This window comes from Brachyistius frenatus, unplaced genomic scaffold (genome assembly GCF_029030835.1).
Source record: "Brachyistius frenatus isolate BFR_SWC_R1_liver_20210118 unplaced genomic scaffold, ASM2903083v1 Contig_133, whole genome shotgun sequence".
In the NCBI taxonomy this organism is placed as follows: domain Eukaryota; kingdom Metazoa; phylum Chordata; class Actinopteri; family Embiotocidae; genus Brachyistius; species Brachyistius frenatus.
The window spans coordinates 436313-455273 of NW_027210732.1; the positions used below are offsets into that span (position 1 = coordinate 436313).

General features: G+C 43.6%; 3 protein-coding genes across 4 annotated transcripts; 2 read left to right on the plus strand and 1 right to left on the minus strand.

The window, feature by feature from the left end:
* The first annotated feature begins 219 nt into the window (after positions 1-219).
* trmt61b (tRNA methyltransferase 61B) lies at positions 220-4984 on the plus strand. Of its 2 annotated transcripts, XM_069714675.1 has the most exons (8): positions 221-1006; positions 1100-1382; positions 1480-1582; positions 3294-3484; positions 3588-3679; positions 4350-4552; positions 4639-4740; positions 4831-4984. In XM_069714675.1, the coding sequence occupies exons 1-8, from the start codon at positions 606-608 to the stop codon at positions 4863-4865; spliced, it is 1410 nt and encodes a 469-aa protein (XP_069570776.1). In that variant the 5' UTR covers positions 221-605; the 3' UTR covers positions 4866-4984. The 2 variants fall into 2 exon arrangements, with proteins under 2 accessions (XP_069570775.1, XP_069570776.1); XM_069714674.1 differs by having other exon boundaries at positions 220-1382.
* A 1334-nt stretch (positions 4985-6318) lies between these two features.
* Positions 6319-10383, minus strand: spdya (speedy/RINGO cell cycle regulator family member A). The gene is made up of 6 exons (XM_069714661.1): positions 10173-10383; positions 10033-10091; positions 9855-9940; positions 9174-9345; positions 8665-8974; positions 6319-6454 (listed from the first exon to the last, which is right to left on the minus strand). Exons 1-6 carry the CDS (start codon positions 10381-10383, stop codon positions 6393-6395), a joined length of 900 nt encoding a protein of 299 aa, XP_069570762.1. The 3' UTR covers positions 6319-6392.
* A 3363-nt stretch (positions 10384-13746) lies between these two features.
* Positions 13747-18373, plus strand: pcare1 (photoreceptor cilium actin regulator 1). Its single transcript, XM_069714660.1, has 2 exons — positions 13747-17108; positions 18250-18373. The coding sequence occupies exons 1-2, from the start codon at positions 13747-13749 to the stop codon at positions 18371-18373; spliced, it is 3486 nt and encodes a 1161-aa protein (XP_069570761.1).
* The last annotated feature ends 588 nt before the right edge of the window (positions 18374-18961 follow it).

Sequence of the window (18961 nt, forward strand, 5' to 3'; positions counted from 1 at the left end):
TGCTCTCGGGTCTTTGCGTTCAGTGCATACATTTTATCTCCCAACTTAGTTGGTTTGCTGCTTACAATCAGCAGGCCATGAATTCCTGGAATATATAATATATATCTATATCTATATATATATATATATATATATATGGTACGACTGAATATAAAATGCGTACAGTTTTGAATGACGCACATCAGCTGTGATGTCGCCCTCTGCTGGCAGACTTAAATTACTGCACTGGTCGCTAAGTTATGACGTTTGTTTACACGTGTTTCTCCGTGGATAGGTTTCCCCTCTCCAGCATGGTGACCTCCCTGCCGCTGTAAACAGCCGGGTAAACGACCTGTGAGTTAAACGGAGTTCAATTTATTGACTGTTATATTTACTCCCGTTAGTTATTATTTCGCAGGGACACACGTTGTGTGTGTGTGTGTGTGTGTGTGTGTGTGTGTGTGTGTGTGTGTGTGTGTGTGTGTGTGTGTGTGTGTGTGTGTGTAACTGCCGCGGTCATTTACCTGGTCCTATACTTCCCTAGGTGTGATCTCAGGACGTGCTCATCCTATATGATGTTATAATATTCATGTTGTGGTTGCTATATAATGTTATAACCCGAAGTTATGGCAGTGCACGCGCCCTTCAGACTGCTGCTCGTGCGCAGACTGGTGTCCATTTGCACATCCAGTCAAAGACGCAGCGGACCGAAGGATGGACTCGTAAAACTCTCCACAAGTGGGAGGCAGACGAGAACGTTTTCAACTGCTGCTGTGAAACGCAACGACAACGAGGGGGACACGTCCGACTCTTCACCCCCGAGCACCGAGTTGACATTCAGGCAAGCGCTGCTGTCCAAGAGGAGGCGACCCCTGTCCCCTCTGGAGAGGGTCAGCGGCCTGCTGCCCCGGGACGCCCTGAGCCCCGAGGTGACGCAGCTGAGGGAGCAGAACCAGACAGAACCCGGCGAGGACGCGAACACCCGGGCGGAGGAGCCGAACACTTCAGCGTGCCATCAGGAGGAGAGGCCGCAGCTCTCCACCCTCCCCGGGGAGAGGCCGCAGCTCTCCACCCTCCCCGGGGAGAGGCCGCCGCCGCTCTCCACCCTCCCCGGGGAGAGGCCGCCGCTCTCCACCCTCCCCGGGGAGAGCCTGCTGACCTTCGGAGAGCTGCTCGTCGCCGAGTGTCGCAGGAGGCGGGTGGAGTTCAGGAAGATGTTTCAGCTGCAGGCAGGGGGCCGTCTGCAGAGCAGCTGGGGCATCGTCCTGCACGAGGACATGGTCGGGCAGCACGCGGGTCGGTTCCTGAAGACCAGCATGGGTGTTTCCATCTTCATCCGTCGGGCCAGTCTGGAGGATTATGTGCTGTACATGAAGAGGGGACCTGCGATCGCTTACCCGAAGGTAGGGGACAAGATAGGGGACAGTATTCCTCACCAACGCCTTCCTGTTAAAGCGTCGGGAGCTTCTGACAGATGCTGTTGTGTTTCTGTTCTCTCAGGACGCAGCGACGATGCTCATGATGATGGATGTCACGGAAGGAGACAGCGTGTTGGAGTCGGGCTCCGGGTCGGGGGCCATGTCCCTGTTCCTGTCCAGAGCAGGTTGGTACACATCGTACGGCGTCCCACTAGAACCCAAGTGGAAGCGTTCAGATACTCAGAGTTCAGATACTCAGAGTTCAGATACTCAGAGTTCAGATACACAGTTTCAGAGGTCAGATACTCAGTTTCAGAGTTCAGATACTCAGAGTTCAGATACTCAGAGTTCAGATACACAGTTTCAGAGGTCAGATACTCAGTTTCAGAGTTCAGATACTCAGAGTTCAGATACTCAGAGGTCAGATACTCAGTTTCAGAGTTCAGATACTCAGTTTCAGAGTTCAGATACACACCGTTTTGTCAGTCATGTGTTTTGTAACATAATGTATGTATTCAAAACCGTAACACAGAGCTGAGCAACGAATCAGTATTTAGACGTTTGTTTTGAACATCGCTTTGATCATTTACATGCACTTTTTCACACACTTTCCATATCTTGATAGCTGAATATTGACAATATGTCTATTGATTTTAATTTCAGCTTTAGTAACACAGACACAAGAGTGAGCAATAAGAAAATGTCACAAGTGCAGATCGTAGTCTGACTGATACCTCAGTGGTGTTTAATCAAATACAAAGAGTTCTTATTTTTAAGAAATCAGCAGTCTGCATAATTTTCCCAAAATTGTTTTAGTTACAATTATAATTGCAATTATTGTAATTGTTTGCCATAAAAACAGACTCAATTAACTGGCTAATAATAAATCTAAATATTTTCCCCAAAAATGATTCTTTATTGCAGGCAGAAGAAGCGTTATGCACTGTAAAATTCTGCTCAAATTCAAATAAAACACATCTTAGTAGTGGTGGGGAAAATCAACACAGTATAGTATGCGCAATATTGGATCAATATACCAAAGACAAGCTTCAGTATTTTATCATTATTATGTAAATAAAATACATTTGGCAGGTTTCCTGACGGTGTTGGCCAGTCTGCTCGACAGTCTCAATGTTCTGCACTAAAAAAATTAAAAAAGACTGAAGTGAGATGAACAGACTGGAAACTATTTTATTTAACACCAAACATGTTTCTGTGGAGGAACAATTTGCAGTTGAAAAAAAATATACCGTGTTACTGCAATAATTCAGCATATTGCAAAATGTTAAAACTGCGATAACATTGCATCGTGACTTAAGTAGCATAATGTTGAAACATCTGCCATGAACATTTGTGTTAACTACATTTCGAAACAAGGGCTTGACTTGTCATTGCATTTAGCCACGCCCACTGGCCACTGATTGGCTCGCCCCTTCAGCGCGACTTGAGTGACATGTGAGTGGAGCTGTCAGATCATAAGGCTGGATACAGCTTTTACAAAGAATTTGAAAAAGTTGGCATAATTTACTGAGTAAAGAACTCACACTTACGGCAAGTCCAATAAATAGAACGTATAGATTTTCTTGTTAAATGCAACACAAAGGATGCATCAACTCCACCGTTTAATGTGAACTAAACTAATAATGAAGCAAAGATAGAGGTGAACTGTGAGCATTCAATTTCAACGTGAACCCCCACCCCCAGACAATGACTCATAGTTGTCCTATAAGCGCTGACAGTCTTCACTGATCTTCATTAAAAACCTTTAAAAAAAAACGTATATTGTTCGTGAAGGAAAGCGGCAGGGGTGACACGTCACACTTTCTCAAATAAAAAGCGACCTAGGTGTGTCACAAAGCCATGAACCGTGACTGACCGTGCGTCTGCGTCTCCCAGTTGGCTCTAAGGGCAGCGTGCTGAGCGTGGAGATCAGGGAGGACCACCACAGGAGAGCCGCGTTGAACTACCAGCGCTGGCGGTCGTCGTGGCGACTGCGGCGAGGCGAGGAGTGGCCCGACAACGTCCAGTTTCACCGCGCCGACCTCGGCGCCGCCTCCCCGCTCCTCGCCGGGCGGGGGCTCCACGCGGTCAGTGTCCCGGGCGCCGCGCGTCAAACACGGGAACACGGACGGCGTTGTTCGGCGTCCAACACCAAAACATCCTCCGTGACGCGGGTCGTTTCTCTTGCAGGTCGCTCTGGACATGATCAACCCTCAGCTGGTTTTACCCAACGTCGTCCCACACCTGCACCCCGGAGCTGTGTGCGCCGTCTACCTCGCCAAGTGTGTAGCTCCGCCCTTTCACCGACACCGTTCACACTAAACGCAGCTCCTTTGAAAGAGCAGTAGTTTGGCACTGAGTATTTTGTCATCTCCATTGAAATGATTTGCACTGACAGAGCATGAGGAACACCTCTTAGTACAATCGAGTACAGTTCAACGGGACCGCAAATCAGTCATCGAAATGCCCATTCAAAAATAATCAACGCCTCCCAATGAGAACGTTGTAATCCTCATGAAGGGACGATTTATTGCCGGGCTGTTGTGTTATAATTATTGCTTCACCTGCCGGTGGTTTGAACGTTCTGATAAAGCCAGACGAGCTGATCCTCTTTTGTCCTTTCTGGAAGTGTCCAGCGTTTCCTTCTAAGCAGGACGCGTCTTTGATTAAACAGCTCTACAAATGCTAAATTTGGATCGTCTATAGTACATTAAAGACACGATGACAGTGAAATGTCAGGCGTCATAATTAGTGTTCTGTGTTTGCAGTAAAAAAATAAAATAAAATAAAAAAAGTTTGTTTTATCTCGTCTGCAGAATTTGATACGTGTCAAATGGAGATTGTCATGAGCCATCGGAGCCCTCCTGTTTAATATGAATATTGACGGCTTTGGCTTCAAAGTGGGTTTTTGTGTGCAGGAACGGGTGTGATCTGACTCTCCCTCCGTAACAGTATAACACAGGTGATCGACCTGCTGGAGGGTCTTCGGTGTTCAGCGCTCCCTCTGCTGTGCGAACGCATCATAGAGGTCCCGGTCCGGGTCTGGGCGGTGGGCCCGGCCCTGCAGAAAGACGGCCGGTACTGCACCAGGATGGCTCCGATCCCGGATGCGGACCTGAGGCGGGGAGATGAGGCTTCAGACGACACCAGCAGAGGTGATTTGAAAGTAACACAGCAGGCCGCGACGGACGCTGACGTTTTTCTCAGGAGTCACAACGAAGTCTCAATCTTATCATTTCAGAGGAGACGACCACGGAAGAAGTCCCCGTCCCCGTCCCCGTCCCAGCCTTTGGGAGCATTCCTTACACAGCCAGACCTCATTGCGATCAAATGAGTCACACAGGTCAGATGTTATCACACCTCAAACCCCTCCGTCAGTTTCTCTCTGATAACGGAAGTAAATGTTCATTGTGTCTTTTTTTTTCTTTTTCAGCATTCCTGGTGAAACTGAGGAAGTGTGTGCGGTAGCTGTTCCGCCTGTGAGGAGCCCTTGGACAGAAAGTATTGTTATATTTCAGCCAAATGATCACACTGGAAGTAATTTGAAATAAATAACTGATGTCAAAATACATTTTGGTGCATTTCAATGAAAAGTCTACGATGTAATGGCTGGATTCCACTGACACGTCACCTCTGCAACAGGTTTTGTTGTTGTTTTTTTTCCATCCTCCGCGCGTCTTCATCAGTCAGGCTCCACCACAGCTTCAGTTTTTCCACACTGTGATTCTCGTGGAAACTTGAAACCCGTCGCGTTAACGTTTGCGAAGCCACTGTGAAGGGCGGGACCAATCAGCAGCCTGCGTCGCTGGTTAACCGCGGTGACGCTGATGTCAAGGACCATAACTCCCTACAGAATGTGGTCAGACCCGAATATTCCCGAATATGTGGGTCTGCAAACACCAGGCGGTGTCTTCATTAAACATCCGGAGCATTTGGTCTGCCTGATTTTTGTTGCTTCTCGTACGGCTCGATTGGCCACGTTAGTTCAAAGTTTCGGTCTATTTTAATGGTGTTTATTTCCTACTTTGTTGTGCTGTTGTCGAAAGACAAAGTTAATACAGTTGGCTGCATGTTAACTGTTCGGAAAAAAAAACCAGTCATATTCATAATTACTTCCCATCTATGTTTCACACAGCAGGAGCAGAAAGCATCTCTAATACTGGAAAGACCGGAGGGGAGGCGGCCGGGGGGGGAGGGGGGTGTATAGTGATGCAATACTCTCAACTCTCCACTGCACAAGTCTGTGTTTTATTTTGAAAACCGATCAGCAGCAGCACAGATGGACCAGATGGATTCCAGCCATAATAGAGTCAAATATTGCAGACAATAAAGATCTCAGTAGATGAAGAGACTTTGGTTCTGTCAATATGGATCACAGTAATGTGAATATAGAAATCCTTTACCTGTGTGCAAACAACAATACATCTGAAAAACAAAGCTAATTAACCAAAGAGAAGTCAATTGACTAAAGAGACAAATTCACGTTCAAGCTTGTATTCCCTCAAACTCGAGAGGCAGCGTTGGATCATCAAACAGGAACATTGGCAACAAAAGTAAAAGCACACCCAGAGGAGCCCCGGTAACAGACAGCACGGGCCTCTATCCAAACTCATCTCCACTCAAATCCTTTTAACATCTAAGGAAAAAGAGGGAGTCCAAAAAAAAAAAAAAATCCCACAAGAACAAATAAATTAGATAAATATGAATAAATAAACTACTCTATAGCTTAAATAAACCATTACGGCCTGTCGTCTTGCATGTTTCAATCAGAGGAGTATGTATTGAGTGACGTTAGCTCATTGTTGTCACGGTTACATAAAATATACTTTGACCGGTTTCCGAGTGCGTTGATGAGATGCTTTGCGTTAGAGGAGATGGATCCAACCTGGCCATTCAGACTTTTACTTCAAAAGTAAAAGTGCTGTCGAAGCCCTGAAAAGAGGCCGAATACACAGAACTGGCCGGCTGCGATGAAGAGGAAAGTGGTGCGACGCTCTACAGCTCATTGATCCAGTCCATGAGGGTGTCGTACGAGGACTCGCAGGGAGAGGCATCCCCTAATAAAAAGAGGAGAGATAGAAAAATGGGAGTTTAGCGAGGCGGCCCAATCCTATCAGTTCTTTGAAAATCAATACTGCGTGAAAATGTATTGTTAGGATTCATCAGCATGCCGGAAACATTCCCGTCCCTGAACCTAATGTTCAACCTCTTTTCGTCCGATATCAGTCAGAATCACAAGATAAGACCGTCTTTACCATCCAACTCGGTGAAATGTCTGCCGGCTAAACCACTCGATCTCCCCGAGACCTGAGCCCCAGATGAGCCACTCCTTCTTGTCGAGGGCCCTTTTCTTCGTATTGATCCTGGCAGTTCAGCGAGTTTTACTTTGAGAGACTCTCCGTGTCACGTTGTTTTATCTTTTTAGATCATCTTTCTGAGGCAGCGCTCGAGAGCCGGTTCAAGAACACCCCGTTAAAGAGCTACTGAACGTCAGCTTTTTTTATTTATTTATTTATTTTTTTATATAGAGGACGTTTGAGGCGATGTATTTCAAATTTTACCGCCGCCGGGCAAATTACACACACTGTTGATGTGCAAAGTGAAAGGAAGTAAACAAATATTAAAAAACAAACAAATGGGAATGCATTCAACAGTGTCTTACTGACCATAATCCTTCATCCAACAGTTAAAGGCACTGAAGCGCTCAATGCTTTTAAACCAGTACGAGAAATAAAATTTTAAAAAATAACACAAATGTCAGTAATAATGCTTCATGGTAAGACTCTGACCTGTTTACTAAGTATAAATTAAGTAAAATTTAAAAAAAAAATTAAAAAAAACGAATTAAGGCCAGCGGAGCCAATACTACAGCACCCCCCAGTGGTCACATTGGTAACTTTTTCTGGATTTCATTTGTTTTATGTCCAAATAACAGAGGAAGGCAGCGCTGAAATTATGAACACGGTATTATGCGTTATGCAAACTGGTCGTGACGACAGCAGGAGCGAGGCGGCCGCCCTCGGCTGAGCTGGCTGAGCGTTGCACTGGAAGCTACTGTACTCCTCAACCCTTGTGACATATCGTTGAAACGTTGCGTCACAGAAGCACTGCAGGTTTAAAATCCCCCAGACGGTCGTACTCGTAACACCATAGATTCAATCACAGATACAGCTGGAGTCTGAGCAATATCCAGAGCAGCTGTGCCTGCAGCCAGTGGCCATACGCTGTCAGGGATCAAGTCGTGAGCGACAAATGCATCATGAAAAGTGTCACAAAATCTCTCCTGTATGTGGTAAAGGGTTGGGGCTGCAGGATATATGGATATTTCACCATATTGTCTGACATTTTTGACATCACATTATTGCAATATGACCCTCGTATTGTCTTTTCCTGGTCTTTAAGGCTGCATTACAAGAAAGCGAAGTCATTTTCTGCGTAACCAGACGTGTTCTCGCTGTTCCATGGTTCACGGTCATATTCACGTCACGAATAATTGTTCATTAAAAATGTAATGGTGTAAATATTTTGTGAAAGCAACACCAGTCACCCCTACAATGCAGTTGCAATATTTGGTCAAAAATATTGTGACATTTGATTTTGTCCACGTCATAGGTAGGGATGTCACGAGAATCAATACTTTGGTACAAAGTCGATGCCAAAAATTCGGAAAATGTGATGGTGCTTGTTTTTCTATGACACCGAAGGTGCCGTGGATGTTTTCCGTAATGGACATCGGCATGATTTAAGCAGCTCAAAGCGAGACAGTCTGTCAACCGAGTTCCAGGTGAGAGTTTCAGTGGTTTAGGCTTCGTTTTAACATTGATTCACAATGTTCAGATCTCAACACGTTACCATAATTGTTTGTGAATGGTGAAAGCTGCACCCGTTCTAGACGTATTCCTCCACACGATGCTCACAAAGGTGACTCTACGCTCGTATAGCGGTATTGGTGACAACATGAACGGTATCGTGACATCCCTAAACTGGACAGGAAGCAGCAAACCAACTGGTCATAAGGGACCAGAGGGAATACAAACGTTAGTGAGAAGTAACATAAAAAAAAGAGTCCAGAAAAAAAAGTCTCCCGCCACGACTCTTACGAGGCTTTTTTTTACAATGTCTGCCCAGTTCTATGGTGAGAGTAAGTAAACACACATAAATAAGTCTGTCTGACAGAAATGGTTTAGATAACAGGGCGTACCAAACGGAGGTGTCAAACCTCAGTTCGGGACAAATACACTACTGTACTGTATAGACTAACACCTACTTGGGACCTCCTGAGGACGGGAGCGGCAGGAATGGCGTGCCGTGCTTTTATTCTCCGCTGCAGCCCTGGGCGGGATGATCTCCAAACTCGGCGCAGAGGCAAAAGGGTCTGAATAGGTGTTATCTGAAGAGGAGACCGGGTCACAATGAAACGCGTTGCCACGGTTACAGAGGGCACAGGAGACCGGGGAGGCCGAGGGCCCGCGGGGTAAATGGATTTGGTCCTGCGCTCGGTAGTGCCGCTGGGCACCGCTGTGGTGATCGGGCCGCTGCCGCTGCCACACCAAGTGAGAGGACACAATGGCCATCACCTGGAGGACAGAGGTCCAATAAATAAGTAAACACAGCTCCGACATGAAACCCAAAAAAAAAAAAAAACAACAACAACATGCGCACACAACAGGGATGGCATGAAATCAAAGCAATACAAATTGCACCGTTCAGCAGGAGTAAAGTCAGAGAGAAACGCCATTTGTCAATCTCCACAGGCAGCCCCGCGTTGTGTTGTACCTCTTCACAGCAGCGCCTGCTGACAGCAGCTCTGTACTCCATGCGCGCCCACAGCTTGTCTCGCTGCTTGAGGAAGCGGGGAAACTGCTTCCTCCAATTCTTGCCCAGAGCCCACGGAAAAATTTCGTACTTGCTCTCCTCCTCGTCCTCCTCCATGGCGTTGGCAAGATACCTGCAGGTGGAGGAGAAGAGCCGAGTGCAACAACAACAACATTCGAAGAGGTGGAAAAGAAGTGACACCAAAAAAAAAGTTCACGACGGGATATATTTTTTTTTTTAATATTTTGCATCCGGAAAGTATTCGCAGCGCTTGACTTTTTCCCACATTTTGTTATGTTACGGCCTTTTTCCAAAATGGATTAAATTCTTGTTACTTTTTTTTTCTTCCCCTCCAAATTCGACACACAACACCTTCAACAAAGTATTGAGCAAAGGCTGTGAATACTTATGTTATATTTTCATTCTTTATTTTTAATAGATTTGCAAAAATTTTAAACAAACTTTTTTTTTCATTTTGTCATTATGGGATACTGTGTGAATGAATTTAATCCATTTTGGAAAAAGGCCGTAACATAAGAAAATGTGGAAAAAGTGAAGCGCTGTGAATACTTTCCGGACGCACTGTGTGTGTGTATATTATATATAAATAGGCAGAATATTACATCTTTTCTCTGGACTTACAGCGCAATGAAAAAATTCTTTCTGGTGTACTCGGCGATAGCGAAGTGGGCCCTTTTGAAGTACACGAAGGTCATGGCTAGAAGGTACTGATGAAATAGAAGGAGAAGACGGAGACCGCTCAGTGTCGGCGGCACGAAGCTGGAGGTTTGTCATTTTCACTGCAGTAACGGCTTTATACCTTGTCTGTCATTTTATAACAACGGTCCATCCTCAGAAAGTCATGAATCAGGTCGTCATCTGTAACCAAACACAACTGCCTTTGAACTTCATTTCAAAAACGTACACGTTAAATCACTCGTAAAATGCGACAGCACTCACCAAAAAGTCTGAAGTATGTCGCCATTTCCTGCCGCTGGATAACAAAAATGGGACACATGGTCGTCTTGGCATAATACGCATCGCTGTGGATCTTCCACAGCGGACTCTGGGCGTCTTGACCGTTGTCTTTGTTGAGGCAGAGACGCCTTCTGATTTGGCGAACATGTTTGCGTTTGACCCGGAGCGACAGGGCGGGAGGAGTCTTCATCATGCTTCAGTTGGGACGGCCGTGTGGTTGAGAGGCCCTCTCGGGTGTCCCGCACTGGAAATGGGAGCAAGGTGACAGCATTGGTGTTTTTTGTTGTTGTTGTTTTTTTAACTCCATATCCTTTGGATTTACACAAATTTAGTTGATCACAAACGAGTCAGAAATTTGCTTCATAGACAGTTTTGACAGCTCCTCCATCTTGCAGAAGGACCTGCTGCCAAAATGTGGTTTTTATTTTTTATTTTTTTTATTTTGAGCACATTTGCTGTTAAGTTTGTTTGATTAAAATGTTATTCTGCGTCTTCCTGTAATTAAAATACAGAAAACATCAGGCAAAGTTCTATTAATCCATTTATTTATTTTTTTGCATGCAAAAAAAAAAAAAATTGGGTAAAAAAAAAAAACCCACCAGTCACATGAACATTTAAAATGTTTGAGTTCACAAGCATTGACAACACCAATTAATCAACATTGTTCACAGTTCATTTAGATTGATAAATAAACTAATGCTGCTTCGTGAACGTCCCTGGAGAAATAAATAAACTCATATATATATATATATAATGCAATGGTCTCCTGTATAGTATTTCTACTAATATCCACAAAACATCCCAAACCCGTTTTACCTGTTAGCTGGCAGCTAGCGAGAAAACAACAACAACAACAAAACAAAAACAACTAACACGTCATTTTAAGTGACGTCTCGGGACACACGGAGACAGAAACGCGAAAACGTAAAGTGAACATGTCTTCTCGTGAGGAGAAGTGAAAGCTAACGTGTAACAAACAAACAAACAAACAAACAAACAAAGGGAGAATAAGGGACCCTGACCTGACGTGACCGGACACGGCGGCAGTTGACGGCGTTGTGGTGCACGCGCCTCCAGATTAGCGCCAATACTGCAGCTGCACACTTTGCACGCGGGCACGCGCATCACACTCTATATATATATATATATATATATATATATATATATATATTTTTTTTTTTTTTTTTTTTAATTATTTAAAAGTTAAAAAAAAAAAAAAACGTGTTGAAATAACCTACTTTACATTCAGATAATGAGACTCTTATAAATATTCTACCCTAACCACCCTGCCAACCAAAAACACAAACAACGACAGAAACAATGAAAGTGTACATTTCACCATCCCACGCTATATTGAGAAATATCAATTTACCCCCAATACCTAGAAATCAATAAATAACAAACACAATGCTTGACTGTATCTACTTGTTTTCAGTGGGGACAAGACAGATAGGCTGGGAGGTGGGGGGGGGGGGTTGTAAACAGTTGATCATAACAGAAAAATGAAAACTATTTCAATATTAAATAACCCAACATGCAAAGCAGTCTCAGTGACGGGAGGGAAATAATATGTTGTGGTGAACGGGTAAAGGCAATGGTTGTTTTCCTGTCTTTCTCACTTTGTGACCAAATAGTCTTTTCGACTGCACATAATGCTTTCCAGGGTGCATTTAGATTCTAGGTGTGAGGCAAGATGTACAATGGACTGAAAAGCCCCATGCCGTACTGAGAAGATCGAGTATGTGATAATTTAAATGAAATTAGAGTTATGGAATTTAAAAATATGTTCACACACAAATCACTTTGCTCACATAATGATGTGGCCACGACTGAACTCAACACCATATGTAATTACAGCAACGTATGTACAAATCATCATTAAGACTGCATCATTAGAATATCCACATCCAGGAAAACATTTTAGCAGCTGCCACATCAAAAGGGAAGAATCTTTCTAGCAAGAGAAAGATCTGCACTCTGCTGTAATCCCACAGTTTAATTAATAACTGATCTGAATTGTTTTGATAAATAAGATGCTCTTGTGGCACCATTTCCGGCACAATTGAATTTTGCAACCTCGCATTTTGTACGCTGTCCATTGAGCCCTTTAAATAATGGCAATCAAATACAGGTGATCAGGTCAGATATGGCTGGATGAAGACGATGGCTGACAAATGTGTGTCAGGTCGGCTACTGTTCAACCACACATTCGAACCCTTATGAAGTGTCAACATTAACCGGGTCCAAAAACAAAGGAAGACAAAACAAATAACAAACAAATAAAACAAGAAATAAAAACTAAATAAGGACAAACAAATTAAATTGAGTTAAATAATAATACAATGATAAATACAAATTCAGAAAAATGTAATCATTGAAAATAAGTACTTAAATAGGGCAACAGAAAAAAAAGCAAAAAAAATTCAAACGGGGGTCAGATTAAAGACCTTATAACAATGCACCCAGACTCTCGCCTCAACTGAATATTATTAATATCTACCCCTCTGGGCACTTTAACATGTTTTCTATAGCCTATATGTTGAAAGACAGTTTTTAGCCTTTTCAAAAGTTGTTCTTTGCCTATATTAAAATATATATTGATTTTATGATATTTTTTCTTGGTTATTTGCTGCCATTACATGTTATTTTCACGACAGACTTAAATAGATAGGCATAAAACTAGATTACTAGATTACTATAATCTTTTCTACTTTGAATTTCAGTGTCTACTACAGAGAGGCAAAGATAGTTCAAATTTATTTAAGGCACCTTTGTGTTCCAGTGAACTGATGCTGGATGTAGAAGTTAAAAGCAAGTCAGTCAACCATCAGAATAACTTACTGACTTTGCCATTTAGACTTCACGTAAAAACAAACAATGAAAACCTTACAGGAGTATCCATAATGGCAGAATTAAAATATCTATACATGTGATGTATCCAAAAACTGTTGATAGAATGAAAGCAAAGGTGATGTTTTGTAATGCAGCTGAAAATAAAACACTTTCACTTTTATTTTAATGAACAGATTTTTGCTTCTTTTTGCTTTTCTGTCCAAAGGCTAAATGGGAAGATATTGTTTTGCAGGCTATAAAAAGCCACCTGAGGCCAGCCCTCATTACCCAAATGAGCTTATAGTCTTACTAGTAGGTGAGTTTTACATGCTTTAACGTGACATATGTGCAGGCTGAGGAGTTCACTGAAAGCCCCACTAATCCTCTCAGCTGCTTGTCCTTTGTAAGGTACAGAAGGATGCGTTTTGGAGCACGCTACAAGAATATTTTAATACACATGACTACTGATCTGTGGATTTACTTTCCCTTTCTGTGACGGGAGGAAGCAATCTATAAAATGGATTTATTCACTTTTTGTTTTGGCAGCATCCTTGTGGAGCGGGATCGTATCAGACTCAACAACTTAAGCCATCTGAAAATGACAGATACAGCAGGTGGCTAAGGACTTGGACTATTGCTCCCATCATTTACTTCACTTTCTGCACTGCTGTGTTGGTGTCTACAAGAAGTCCTTAAAATCAGCCTGTATTTGAAAAGATCAGAAATGGGCTGCTCACCATCCAAAGGTATCCAATTTGGCACCCTGGCTGCCATGACGAAGGGGAGAATGCTGCCTCCAGTCCCTCAAGAAAGCCCCAGAGATTCTAAGTTTCAAGAAGGAGAGAATCAAAATCCCACGGGATCAGCAAATGGGGATACAAAAGAGAAGAAGGGAGCTGGACGTAGTCCGGTACTTCAGAAAGAGCCACACATGATACCTCAAAAAAAGAGATCTGTCACTGAGCAAGTGAATATGGAAGCAGTGAACATGGGTAAATTGGGGAGTCAAGGAATGGACAACAGCACGGTATCACAGAAGAAAGAGAAAAACACTGACAAGCAGGATATTGCAGAGAAGAAGCCAGGCAGAAAAACAAAGAAAAGTACCAAAGGTGCAAAAGCGCTGAAAAAGAAAGACAAGGACAGAGACAAACTATCCGCCGAGCAGAAAGTGGACTTCCCGGAACCCCTGGTAAAAGCTCACCAAGCCGCTTATGCCTTTTTGAATCCTAGCATAAACAAATATGATGTTCTACTTGGACTTTTTGAACAAGCAACACAAACTCAAGTTTCTGTGCAGCCTATGGTTGCCTTCATGGCTCTACGATATGAGGAAATAATTCAGGGGATGGAAGAGATGGCAGATGAAGGAGAACAAGTTTTAAAGGAAAATGGGGAGCATCTTGCTTGGCCAAGTCAAATGAAAAACCTCTCATCTTCTGCACCTCTGAAGTCTGGCTCTGCTAATATTGAGCCCCCACCGGATTTGTTGCAGCAGCTGCTTCAGTACACCACACAGAGAATGCGAAATGTGAGCCAGGCTATCGGTAGAATTGGGGACTCTGCTTTAGAGGAGGCAGTGGAGTACTTTGCCTCAGTGTCAGAGCTTTTAGAGGAGAAACTGAAGGTCAAACGTGCAATAGAGACCAGGTTAATGCAACTCTTATCTCGTATTGAGCTGGCCTCTCTGCGTAAGCCTGGGCCAGAGGATTCTGCTCTGTTTAGTGAGGACAGTGGAATTGGAGCTGAGAGCGAATCCCTTGCTGGGTCTGAAAGACGCCTTAGACGAGAGAGTTGTGAGTCAACGAGGACAAATAGAACTACTCCTGTCAGTCCTATGGGATACACCTCCATGAACATTAGGCAAGGTGTGTCAAGGCAAAAGCTTCTGAGTCAAATAAGTCCAAGTGTTTCGCTCAGCTCGCTCAATTCACTTGGTTCTACATGTACCATCATGGCTAATAACCAAAGAGACTCATTGCTAGGATCAGTCTCCTTAGATGATGGGGAGGATGATGACAATGATGATGGAGGGGTGGATAGATGTCTGGGTGATATGCAAGTAGAATTTAGAAAACGATCAAATTCTTCACCCCTAGACCGTGAAAAACAACAACCACGCCGCCTGCCCCCAAAGCTCATAGAAAATCCTCGAAATGTTGAAATGACTCTCAAAATGAAAAATGCTATAAGTGGTAGGATACAGTTTGTTCCATCGCAGAACACCAGTGCCAAAACAAAGGGAGCAGGCAGCCCAAAAACCAACAGACGAGAGTGGACAGACGAGGTGGTACAATCTCCAAAGAGGCCTCAAACAGCAGCACCTGTTCAAAGGGCAGCTGCAAAAAAGACCCCGGTGGCTAGAGAGCTAAGATCCCGGTCAGCAGAATCCCTGCGGAGCAAAGGTGAGGATCCTACACTGATTGAACTAGAAAGGACCCAGAAGGATTTAAACCAGAGGATGCAGAGGATGGCCAGAGGAGGAGGAAACATAAGGACTGTTACATTTAAACAAAGTCAAGGAACCTCACCAGCACAATCTCCAGCAATAAATCGCAAACATCCCTCATCAGTGAAGAACAGCAATAACCAACCACTGAAGGACAAAACAGGCCTTACAAAGTGCAACAATAACAAACAGGATGTAACCAGTGAAGCAGAAGAAGATAATCAGAAAGACAAACCATACATAGGTCCTATAAAAGCCACCCCACCACCTAGCCCTCCTTCATCACCAGGACCTTCTGGCTTTTGCAGAGGCAGGAGTTCTGTCAAAAGATTGATTGATACCTTCAGTCAAGGAATAGAGGAGCAAGATGGTCCAAACGTTCTGGGGCCTCTCAGGGGTGTACGGAAGTGCGGCGTTCCAGTGTTACCTGGTTTAGGAAATGTAGAGGCTGTGCTTAGTGCTGGATTAACGAGCTGTCGGCCTGATTTCACTTCATCCGAGAAAACGGATTATTTAGATCTGGATAGTCTTCCTCCGCCTCCAATGGAAGTACTAATGGACAATTCCTTTGAAAGTGCTCAGATTCTTTCAACTGGTGCAGCAGTAGATGGGGCTACCAAAGTTGGACGGTCACCTGTGTTAAAACGGGCTGTAGTATCGCAACGTATGAGGGCCTCAGTTCAGTCTGTGACGGTGCTGCCAAGCAGAGGAGGCTTGCCACAAGCTTCAAAGCTTATTTCCTCCACGAGGGCAGGTCAACAAGACACATCTTCTCTTTCAAAGGTCCTCCATCCAGGGACAAATCCAGCAATAGAAAAGGATTCCTCATGCCAGCAAGGCAGAAAGATCCTACATCTAAGAAACTCTTCGGACCCTCAGTCAGAGGGATCATCAACAAATTTTGCAAAAACATCTGCTAGTCAAGCAGCATCAACAGACACACCAGATGGTGGCAACCTTCCAGTGCCTGGACCTAACACTACAGTGCCTATAGTGCCTATTTCTTCAGCACTCACCAGCCAACCACCTGCCACTCCACCTGGGTCTAGGGGACGAATGTTACCTTCTACACCTTCTACACCAAGCAGTTTACAGCGTAAGCTTCCCAGTCCCCACAATTTCAAAAGGCAACCTAGTCCTCCCTCTTCAGATAGCCCCCCTGTTTACAGGATGCTTCCTTCATCACCAGCTGCTCAGAGGAGACTCCCGACTCCGCCGGCTGCAAAGCAGAACAATTTGAATTCAAGCTCACCCTCCTCGTACCCTTTCAAAGCACCGTCTCCACCAGCCTCGCCAAAATTACAAAGATGGTCAAAGCAGAACAGTAGCGAAGACTCATCTAGTGCACGGATGGTCAGTAATGCACGTTCAGTCTTCTGCCCCGTGTCTCCATCCATGTTTGAGGCCCAGCCTTGTTCTGTTCCTCAACCTCCTCAAGCATGGACCTCTTCCAGAGTCTCCTTTCTCTCGCGTGCTTTTGGGAGTCGTGGAAGGTTTCCTGTATCTGCCCAAGGACCGCGACCGTTCGTCCGACGTAGCCAGTCCGACCGAAGGCCAAGTCTAAATCTGCCACCACGATCACAAGGCATCTCAGTGGCTGAGACTTGTGGGAGTGAGCCAGCAATATATTCACTGGGGTAAGTTTTACCACATTTTCTGTCACATATGAATCTTCTTGGCAGTGGTTATTTTGATGGGTACCTTAATTTTATCCTAAATTCTGGGGAGAATTTCTAGGATATAAATTGGATAAATTGATAAATACTTAGTCATGTTCTGGTTTTACATACAGAACTAGGGAAATTGTAATTGCAACATAGAAATCACAAGAGAGTGTTGGGGATTTTATAAACAGCAGATAACATCCAAAAAGCATGGTCCCGAAGCATCAGTTCCTCTACGTTTGAACTTGATTTGGCTTCTTCTTCTTTCCTGGGTGCTGCCCTTTGCTTTTTATTTCATTTCAAAAACATATTGGACAGATCCACCCTTTAATTTGATTTTACACCTACCTGGCTATGTCTGCAGAAATATAATTTAAATAATCCTAAATACAACTAATAACACTTGAGTGACAGAGGTCTACTTGAAAAGCAAATTGAAATTTTTTTCATTGCCACTTTTGAACTATCTAAAAAAAATTGTGAGTAGCTACTAACTATACAGAGTAAACATATTTCTAATGTACTGTCAAATTACACAACACTTTCACAAAATGAATAGTTACAGGTCATTTAAAGGAAAATACAACAAAAACTTCCTTAAAATATGGGAGCAATAAAATAAAATATCATCAGATCACAGTGCTATTGCTGGCCTCTCTCAAAAATGGCAGACACAAATACTGTCACAGAAGAGCCACAAATTTCTACACAACACAATAAATAAATGACATGGCTATGTCCATTGAGGCCAGGCTGCTTCTCAAGATAAATGTATGCGTTTCAAATACAAGTGTCTGACTTTTGTGCAAGTGCAAGCTGGATCGCAAGATTTTAAAATTTTACGCAACGATAAATGGAATATTTTAATATAGAAAAGAGAGATGTCAGCTTGAAATGATCGGACACATTATCTAAATCTTGAGTATAATAAACAACTTCTGTCTGAGATTACCTAAAGGTTTTTTGCTCCTACAGAATTGGGCTTTACATGATTTGTTCCAGGCTGATTGAGTGAACGTTGTCACTTTGTAATGCCCCATTCCTGTTTGTTACTGACTCAAACCCACATGGCCCACTGCCCTGATTGCTAATGACATTGTCATCATTCTTCTAGGCTGGATGATGAAGCACGCAGGGACGATGAATTATGGGGTGGGCAATCGGACCTCACAGCTCCAGCACGCTCTGCGTCACACCAGGACCTGTGCATTGTTGGACAGGCCTTGCACAGGGACTAAAGAGGCCATCTTGGGCCAGCAGGATTATGGATTAGCACGCCTTACCGAGGATTTAAAGTGACAGCGATTATTCAACTGGGAAGCGAGGAGGTAATTCTATCCACGCTGCTGCAGCAACACACCTCCGTAATGCTTCTATTTAAGAGTGTTTCACGTTTGATTTTTAATAGAAATGTGTGTGCATCGTTGCATTCATGTTTGGACTATGTCTGAGCATTAACATGCTCTTGAGTTTCATGTTTACAATATCCATAACTCATCTCCTATTTTTGGAAGGATACTGTCGATTGTCCAGCTGACTCATCACTGTTCCTTTGGCGATTAACCATGCATTACATAAGCTCGCACAAGTTTTCTTTCAGTTCATTTATTTCAGTTTAGAGTTACACCATCAAATTCAGTGTGTCAGTGGATAAGCAGGCGAAAGTGTCTTTCTCAACATTTATCTGTTTAAAAAGGTGGTCAAATAGTATGTTATCTCTTTTTTAACATATTTGTATTGACAAATTAGTGATGAATTAGCCGTATTATTGAATGAACTGAAAGTAAATCAGTGGCATGAATCATTCCATGATTTGAAATGTGTTA

Bases quoted from the DNA above. Each gene is read 5' to 3' on its own strand.
- spdya (XM_069714661.1), bottom strand. From the start codon at position 10,383: ATGATGAAGACTCCTCCCGCCCTGTCGCTCCGGGTCAAACGCAAACAT. The intron at 9,941-10,032 runs GTATAAAGCCGT...CTATTTCATCAG, and splicing joins GTTATAAAATGACAGACAAG to TACCTTCTAGCCATGACCTT. The intron at 8,975-9,173 runs GTACAACACAAC...TCTGTCCTCCAG, and splicing joins GCAGGCGCTGCTGTGAAGAG to GTGATGGCCATTGTGTCCTC.
- trmt61b (XM_069714674.1), top strand. From the start codon at position 606: ATGGCAGTGCACGCGCCCTTCAGACTGCTGCTCGTGCGCAGACTGGTG. The intron at 1,383-1,479 runs GTAGGGGACAAG...CTGTTCTCTCAG, and splicing joins CTGCGATCGCTTACCCGAAG to GACGCAGCGACGATGCTCAT. The intron at 4,741-4,830 runs GTCAGATGTTAT...TTTCTTTTTCAG, and splicing joins CGATCAAATGAGTCACACAG to CATTCCTGGTGAAACTGAGG.
- pcare1 (XM_069714660.1), top strand. From the start codon at position 13,747: ATGGGCTGCTCACCATCCAAAGGTATCCAATTTGGCACCCTGGCTGCC. The intron at 17,109-18,249 runs GTAAGTTTTACC...TCATTCTTCTAG, and splicing joins CCAGCAATATATTCACTGGG to GCTGGATGATGAAGCACGCA.